The sequence below is a fragment of the Thamnophis elegans genome, unplaced genomic scaffold (assembly GCF_009769535.1).
Source record: "Thamnophis elegans isolate rThaEle1 unplaced genomic scaffold, rThaEle1.pri scaffold_103_arrow_ctg1, whole genome shotgun sequence".
In the NCBI taxonomy this organism is placed as follows: Eukaryota; Metazoa; Chordata; class Lepidosauria; order Squamata; family Colubridae; genus Thamnophis; species Thamnophis elegans.
In genome coordinates, this window is record NW_022473577.1 from 147,912 (window position 1) to 157,006 (window position 9,095).

Consider the following 9,095-nt stretch of genomic DNA (forward strand, 5'->3'; position numbering starts at 1 on the left):
TGGGCTATTGAGGAGGGTGGGGCTATTAAGAGTGGGTCTGCTTCCTGTCTAAAAAAAACATGTTTCTCCATTTCTTATCTAAGGAAGTATAATATTCTGCCTTTTTAATATTTCCTAGAATATTTCATTCTCCTGGGAGAAGGGTGGGTACTAACTTTCTACAACACCCATCACCCATTTTCCCCTCTACCCCAAATTTTTGGCCTCCTTTTCTGTTGCAGTTCTGTGGCCTTTGTTGCAAAAGGTGACTTGACTTGATTCATATGTAATACCAAGCCATCATAGAGTTGTTTTGGATTAGCATGAGTTAACCGACACATTATGATTTAGGAATCTGTACAAGGTAGGCCATAATTTTTGGACAAACCTTGCTTGAAAGAACTTAGCTTAAATATTATGCGTCAACTCATCCAAAGTGTACCTCTTTTAAAATAGCCAGTTAGATCTCGGTTATGGTTCCTGCAACTTAACTGTTATCAATTTTTCCCCCCTCATGCTGCTTTTTACACCTTTATCATGATGGGCAAAACTGAGGATTTACAGTATAATAAAAGAATCAGCTTGAAAACCAAGAAGCCATAAAAGAAAAGCATTAAAATCAGTTTCAATTGTGTCATAACTGCATAGTATGCAAAATTGCATGAGACAAGGACCAAGCACATATTGAATAAATTAAAAATACCACATAAGCTTCCACTTAAAATGAGTTGTGTGAGGATTTGCAAATCCTTTAAATTGATTTTGGTGGCACAGCATTTTGAAGTTCAGTTTCTGAATACTGCATTGGGGATATAGTGAGAATGATGGGGGGCGGGGGAATGCTCTGCAAAAGTCTTTATTGGTCATAACTGAAGCAAAAGTGCCCTCTAGTGGCCAGTAGAATACAAATAATTTGGCATTGTAAAAATAACCTTACAGTAAGGCTGGATTACAAATAATTCTGCAAATAACCCCTTTCTGTTTCTCTGCATTAAAAGTAAAATGAGTTCCTTTGTTTTAATTTCCTAGCAGACATTCTCCCTCTTCTTTCCCCCAGGTTACATTATATTTTCTATGTCACTTTTCAACTTCTTGTCTGCCTTTGTCAGACTGATCATTCCAGATCAATTATGAAAAGCAATTTATGGTGCCTTCATGGAAAGAAGGATTTGAAAGTTGGGATGAACTATTGGGATCAACTGCTATTTGCTGTTTTTAATTGAATGAACTACAGTTGGCTCGATTCACTGAGCATACTAAGCCACAGACCATGGCTTACAAACTAGGATGATTGGGTGTGCATTTTATCTAGTGTGATAAATCCAGATAGCAATAGCAATAGCAGTTAGACTTATATACCGCTTCATAGGGCTTTCAGCCCTCTCTAAGCGGTTTACAGAGTCAGCATATCGCCCCCCCAGTCTGGGTCCTCATTTCACCCACCTCGGAAGGATGGAAGGCTGAGTCAACCTTGAGCCGGTGAGATTAGAACCGCTGAACTGCAGATAACAGTCAGCTGAAGTGGCCTGCAGTACTGCACCCTAACCACTGCGCCACCTCGGCTCTTAGCGAAAATGTTTTCTCATTGGAGTAACCTATTGTCTATTGGTTGGCAAAGGAGGGAAATTAGAATCCAACCTTCCCTTTCATACAGAAGATGACTGTCTATAGCAGGGATGGTGAACCTTTTTTGCCTCAGGTGCCACCCCCATAATTTAATGTCCCCCAGCACCATGCCCCCTGCGCATGCACGCATAACCCCCCCTTGCTGCCCTGCATATGCGTGCATGGCTTTCTTGGAGACTAGGGAGGGCAAAAACGGCCCAACACAGAAACCGGAAGTTTGGGAACGGACTTCTAGGTTTCCCATTGGGCCGTTTTTCTCCCACCGGAGGCTTCCCTGAAGCTCTGGAGGGTGAAAAACGCCAAAACTCAAGGCTGAAAATCAGCTGGAAGTGCCTTCAGAAATGGCTCCACGTGCCATAAGTTCGCCATCACAGGTCTACAGCAAACTTGAAAACTTTGAGATGCACAGAGGTCAATTCCCAGATTTTCCTAACTAGCATGTTAGCTGAAGAATTCTTGAAGTTGAAGGCCATATTCCTTAAAGTTGCCAAGTTTGAAAAACATTGGTCTATAACAAGGGTGTCAAACTCGTGTCATCACGGTGTCATCATGTAATGCATCAGGACTCCCCCCCCCCCCCTTGCTAAATCAGGCATGGACAGCATGTGATGCATCTGGCCTGTGGGCCGTGAGTTCTTGACAGTCCTGGTCTATAGCAACAACTGTCCTGTGTTAAGACTTTGGAGACTCACTTTTCCAGAAGACCCAGTTGTGTAGAAAGCCTCCACTAATACTTTGCATTGTCTACATGGGGTTAGATTAACAGGAGAGATCATCCATGCAAATAAGACTTTTACAATGACAACAAAATGATAATTAAATGCTTTTTTCTAAACTCATGGCCTGGTTTTTGTCTTTGCAGGAGAACCCGGCAAGGCCAGTTATGGCACTGATGGGCGAGATGGTGAAAGAGGCCCACCTGGAGCCAGTGGTTCCCCTGGTATTCCTGGTCCTCCTGGCCCTCCAGGTCCTCCTGGTTATTGTGAACAGTCAGCCTGCACCATGGAAGCTGGATTACAAGGAGGGCAGAATGTGAAAGGCCCATGAAAAATGTAGCATTGCACAAAATGACACGAAGCCATCTTTGATCTGCAGATATCGACCAACCACCAAGAGACACAGCCTAGAACAGTGTTTCTCAACCTTGGCGACTTTAAGTCCTGTGGACTTCAACTCCCAGAATCCCCCAGCCAGCATAGCTGGCTGGGGAATTCTGGGAGTTGAAGTCCACAGGACTTAAAGTCGCCAAGGTTGAGAAACACCGGTCTAGAAAAATCTAAAAAATACAGCAAATCCTATCAAGGCCTTGACAGATCTAAATGTTCTGATTGTTCCCTCCATCTGTTTCCTAAAACAGTACAAGACAGTTAAACGTTTCAAAATGGTGCTTACAAAGCGATGCCAAGTGGCTTTTCTTTTGTTTTCTTGAATTATGATGAAAGGCAGTAGATGTTTTTTCAGCTCTTAGTTCTTTGGGGTTCCTAAAGTACTTACTTATAGAGTACAGAACAACCATCTCTTGTACAGTCTAATACATCGGAATAGTAAATTGTCCCAATTTCTTTCCTTTCTCCAAAGGACCCATTTTAGTGCTTTAAGCAGCCTGAGATTTAGATTTCGTAGTCACCCTGTTTTAAAAGTGCTAATTTCTGAAGAGTTTATATATATTTATAGTGCTTCAGTGCCAGGTTTACCCGGGAATATGTCAGGTGAAATAAACTTAGTGTTCTGCTCTGTTTGAAACATCCAGAAGTTAAACCACTGCGAAAGGATTTTTAATCTTTTGAGAACAGTTCAAATTTATAGCTGAGTTTATTTATTTATAAATACCTTGTCTCTGATTGTATACAAATGATATAAACAACATGACTCAATCCTTTGCATTTTTATAGAAGGTAAATGGAAGTAAAACGAAGAGCATTTTTTTATTTCCTTTTTTTGAAAAAAAATTGGAAGTGGTAAAAAACGAAAAGAGTATATGACATCCTCCAAAAGTTGGAATGCATTTTGAGCATAGCTTTATTTTTTCATAAAAAAGACAATTATCCCTATTATATGAAACACATGACCTGTCTTTTTTAATTCAAAAATAAAAGTATCCTTTTAACATAATAAACCCCACTTTTCCTGTTTCTTTTTGTCTAGTTTCTGTGTGTTGAAAATGAACTATGTGGATATTTTCACCTGTGCCTTCTGGATAATTTATTTCAATGAATCCTTCAAGTTGGTATTGTCCACGTTGTGCAAGATAATTTATTTGCATAAACTACTGTAAATTGGTTTTTCTTTTAACAAGTAGCATACAAAATACACCAATGATCAAAATACAGTCATAGTAATTGGGCTATTTCTTATAAATTCACAAACGTCTGTACAAATATTTGTTCATGGCAAGTGCCAGCTGCTGTGATTGATGATAGATAGAAAAATAACCGAAACCTGGTCAGGCTGGTGCCTTCGGCTTCATGCTTGTGCGAGCAAAGCGTGATTGGAGCTGCCGTCTTTCTATAAATATTGGTGGGGGTGTGTGGAGTGCTGTAACATCTTGATTAGTTGATGGAGTTGATGTTTGCAGATTAGTCGGCTCTTTCGTAACATCCTGTGTGGCTGAGGTACTGGCTGTGTGCCTATTGTTCTTTTGTGTTGTAATGACCTGGGTAATGGGACCTTGTTGAAACGTCGCCAAGATACTCTCAATCTTACACAGGAAAAGACCCGAATATGCCAAGACCTGCATACCTGTACCTGTGAAAATCTATGGATGGATGGATAGATAGATAGATAGATAGATAGATAGATAGATAGATAGATATCCTCAATTATTTTTCTTCCCACTTTGTTGGCAGTCATCCTATGAAAGTTATGCTTCTGAATAAATGAATTTCATTTGTTTTTTTTTTATTTAAATTTGTTGACTGGCCAATTCTACTGGAATCTAGTGACTTAGAAAAGTAGGAAAAATAGAAACATTGACTCACGCAGGCAGCCCAGGCTAAAACAATCTAATAGATTGCAAAATAGGGGTCATTGAACAAATAGTAAATATCAGTCCCAGATCTGGGACCAAAGGCAGGTTTCCAAAGGTTTCTGAAATCCTAGAAGGGAGGGTGCTTTTCTTATCTCTAAGGAAATGCTATTCCTGAGGCTGGATACCACACTCAAGAAAGCATGCTTCCCATGTCCCACAAGAGGAGAGTGTTTAATGGAGGGGACCTTGAGTACCTTCATCAATGTGATAACCAGTGCCTTGAATTGCTGGAAGCCAACTGGCAGTTAACGCAACTTAGTTAGCAGTGATGATGAACGGGTACCTATTACTGCCTGTCCCACTGCATTTGAACCAGCCATAGATCCTGGGTGGTCTTCAAGAGTAGCCCCATGTAGAGTACATTGCAATAATCCAATTTTGAGGTGACCAAGGCATGAATGTCTGAAGGACCTCTTGATCGAGGAAAGGATGCAACTGGGTGCATAAGCGTCATGTTGCTGTCATGTGACATTTCATGACATTTTCCCCCTTAGTGGAGCTGGGTGGGCGTGGCCTGTGCGTGACGCATCTCGCTCAGAGGCCTCCAGTTTGACAACCCTGGACTAGAAAGTGCAACAAATTTAGTTATATTAAGTTATATTCCTAGGGAATACTAAAGTTGTACTATATCAATTCACCTGATAAAATGTCCTACTTAGTTCAGTGGGACATATTTTGAGTACTGCACACAACACATGATTGCATCTCGAGTATGAGACAATGCGACTTATAATGGAACTACATATATGTATAAGATGGGTGTCAAACTGGTGGCCTGCGGGACAGATGCATCACACACAGGCCACGCCCACCCAGCTCCAAGAAGAGGAAAACATCACAAAATGTCACATGATGACCATGTGATGCTGCAAGTTTGACACCTGTAGTATAAAGATCATCATTGGTTACTTTTGCGCAAAGCACACACTTTTATATATTAAGTCTATATCTTCATTAGAGTTTTCAAATGTATGGATTATAGGTTACTGTAGATGCTTTAACTGTTGTTAAATTATTACTGCCTTCTGTAAGCTGTCAGGGAATCAGTTTAATAATAGCAATAGCATTTAGACTTATATACAATGCTTTACAGCCCTCTCTAAGCACTTTACAGAGTCAGCATATTGCCCCCAACAATCTGGGTCCTCATTTTACTGACCACGGAAGGATGAAAGGCTGAGTCAACCTTGAGCCGGTCAGGATCAAACTGCCGAACTGTTGGCAGCCGGCAATCAGCAGAAGTAGAGCCTGCAAATACTGCATTCTAACCACCATGCCACCACATCAACTCTGCTCCACAAGATCAGACCACTTTCAATCAGAAACATTACATCCTTCCCCCTTCTTTTTTCCATTCCATAGGTTAATCCATGCCATTTATCATGTACTCTTCCTACATCCTATATTGTATAAAGCCTTCTGTATATCACAGTTGGGCCCACAGATATTGATCTCAGTTGCCCATCATGGCTTTGGTGAACAAAGACACTCACATAACACCTTTTCAGTAATACAGAAGAGAAAATGTAGAATTGAGTCCAGCCTGCCCACCATGTCACATGCAGTGTTTTCTGTAAATGATAAGATTGGATCAGTTTGAGCACATTTTGGCCAATCTGCCACAAGTGCTACCAAATACTTGCACATAATTAGGACATATTTCTCAATTGACAAGCTGATCATCTACAGAGGGGGCTTCTTGGCTACACATGTATAGGTAGCCCTAAACTTAGCAACATAAATTCGGGGCTCAACTGTGTTTGTAAAGTGAAAAATCTGTTAAGTGAGTTTTGCCTGATTTTACTACTTTTCCTGCAGTAAATCACTGCAGTTGTTAAATTAGTAACATGGTTGTTAAGTGAAGCTGGCTTCCCCACTGATTTTGCTTGTCAGAAGGTCGCAAAAGGATGGATCGCATGATGCCGGGACACAGCAACTGTCATAAATCTGAACCAGCTGTCAGGTATCTATGTAAATCACATGACCATGTTGATGCTGCAAGTCGTAAGTGTGGAAAATGGTCATGTCACTTTTTTGCGTGCCACTGTAACTTCGGTCACTAAATGAACTGTTGTAAGTTGAGAACCTCCTGTATACCTGCAGCATTTGCACTGCTTACATGGTGGTGAAAGGGAAAGAGGCATTCAGCACAACTGTGACTGTACAAAGCAGCCTCTCAAAAAGATTTCGTTGGGCTTTTTATAAAGGCAGTGTGTGCACTTAAGAAATTGCTTTGTCGTTGTCTATTTCTATCGTCCCAAGAAGCTCCAGATAAAAGTAAACAATTTACCCACAGCTTTGCAATATAGTTCATGATTATCCCCACTGCAAGAATAGAAATGTGGGGAAGGGGGCGACTGAGAAATAGTAGTTGATGACTGTTTATGACTTTAAATATCTTGGTGGCTCTCCAGAAATGGAACTAAAAATTACTCTTGTGGAATATTATTGCTAGTCAGAACTTTATTTTATCTCCCACTTTGGCCATTTGTCAGGTTCGTGCTACCCTCCGGCTGGGTGTCTACGCCATCATTCTTATGACAGGCTTGATATGGTACTAGCAGCAGCAACGCCTAGAAAGACGGATTTTACAACCGAGTTCACTCCGACCTTGCAATTTCACTCAGGCTCAACATTGAAAGGCAGCTTTCAAAACCTCTATGGGCTATTTCCCATTCACAGTTATTTAATAGATCAAAAAATATGCAAACCCAACCAATACCTCCTAGTCCATATTTTGACAGCGTCAAGGATTGTTTACGCACAATGCTGGAAGAGTGAAAATGCCCCCACCAACACTATGGTGATGAATAAAATTTTAGAACTAGCAGAAATGAACAGATTGACGATGCGAATTAACGACAAATAAAATACAGACTTTTATACAGTCTGGGAGAAGCTGTACAAATGGCTTGATGAGTCAGTGAAGACTTAGACACAAAAAGAGATAGCTGACTAACTTAATACGATTAAACCAATAACTCAAATGAACAATATACAACAACTGAGAGATAAGCTAAAGGAGAAATGTATTAGGGGTGAGAACCCACCGTCGAGCAATTTTGTTAGACTACAATGTTGGGAAAACTTAAAAAAGCTGATAGGAAATCCGCTATAACTACCTGCATGGAATTAGCAATTAAGCTTCATTTTAGATGAGGCGAGAGGATTTATAATCCTTTCCTCTTTAAGCAAGGAAAGGAAAAGAGAACCAGGTTGTCCTCAGCAGAGGAAAATATGTAAATGTAACACAGGTTAGAGGGGAGGGAAGGAGGACAGTAGGGAAGTCAGGATGGAGAAGAGAAAGGAGAGGAACAGGAAAGGCAGAAGAAGGGGGGAAGGATAAAGAGGAGGAAGAGAAAGAAGAGAAGGGAAAGGAGGTGGGAAGAAAGAAGGAGAGAAGAAAGAGAAGAAACTGGGGGAGGAAGGAGAGAGGGAAGAGGAGAGGGTAGTAAAGAGGGGAAGAGGGAGGGAAAGAAAGAGAGAAGGAGAGTTGAAAGGAAGAGAAAAGGAAGGAGGAGGGAAAGAGGAAGGGAAGGAGGGAAGGTATGTGAGAAGGAGGGGGGGATTGAGGGAGGGAAAGGAGGGGGAAGGAGGAGAAAAGAAAGGAGGGAAGGCAGGGGAGAAGGAAGTAAGGGGGGAGGGAAGAAAAGGATATGGAAAAGAAGAAACGAGGGAAGAGAAGAGGGAGGGAAGGAATAAGATACCTAACCTTTGATGTTTATAATGATTTGATAGTATGGGAATATCTCGAAATGTAGTTGTATTGCTTTTTACAAGTTATGGATGTTGTATTTTCTTTTTACCAATAAAATCTTTTTTTAAAATTAAAAAAACCAAAAAAACACCTCCGGCTCTTTCCCATTCACAGTTATTTCGCCCTTCCAACAGCTTTTCACGCCTGGGATGCCACTGAAGCTAAGCTAGTGAATTATATAAGCTGCCTCCACAAAACCCTCATTGGAGAATGGTGGCTGCTTTTCAAGAGGCAACTGGACTTTCTGGTTGTTGTTATTTTCTTTGAAGACGCTTCTCATCCAAGAAGTTCCTTCAGCTCATTTCTTGGATGAGAAGTGAAAGTCTTCAAAGGAAAGGAGAGGGGAAAACCCCCCAGAAAATCCAGTTGCCTCTTGAAAAAAAAGCTCCTTTGGGACAACCATGACTGAGAATCTCCATATAGATCTGTGTTTCCCAACCTTGGCAACTTGAAGATGTCTGGACTTTAACTCCCAGAATTCCCCAGCCAGCCAGCTGTCTACACCAGTGTTTCTCAACCTTGGCAACTTGAAGATGTCCGGACTTCAACTCCCAGAATTCCCCAGCCAGCAAATGCTGGCTGGGGAATTCTGGGAGTTGAAGTCCAGACATCTTCAAGTTGCCAAGGTTGAGAAACACTGGTCTACACCATCAGCTGGCTGGCTGGGGAATTCTGGGAGTTAAAGTCCAGACATCTTCAAGTTAC

General features: G+C 41.2%; 1 protein-coding gene across 1 annotated transcript in view; it reads left to right on the forward strand.

The window, feature by feature from the left end:
- Positions 1-2,780, forward strand: part of LOC116523215 (collagen alpha-1(IX) chain-like) — a 116,165-nt gene extending 113,385 nt beyond the window's left edge. Inside the window, exon 40 of the mRNA XM_032238303.1 lies at positions 2,468-2,780. Coding sequence (XP_032094194.1) covers positions 2,468-2,652 — 185 coding nt within the window. The 3' untranslated portion in view covers positions 2,653-2,780. The remainder of the gene's footprint in view (positions 1-2,467) is intronic.
- The last annotated feature ends 6,315 nt before the right edge of the window (positions 2,781-9,095 follow it).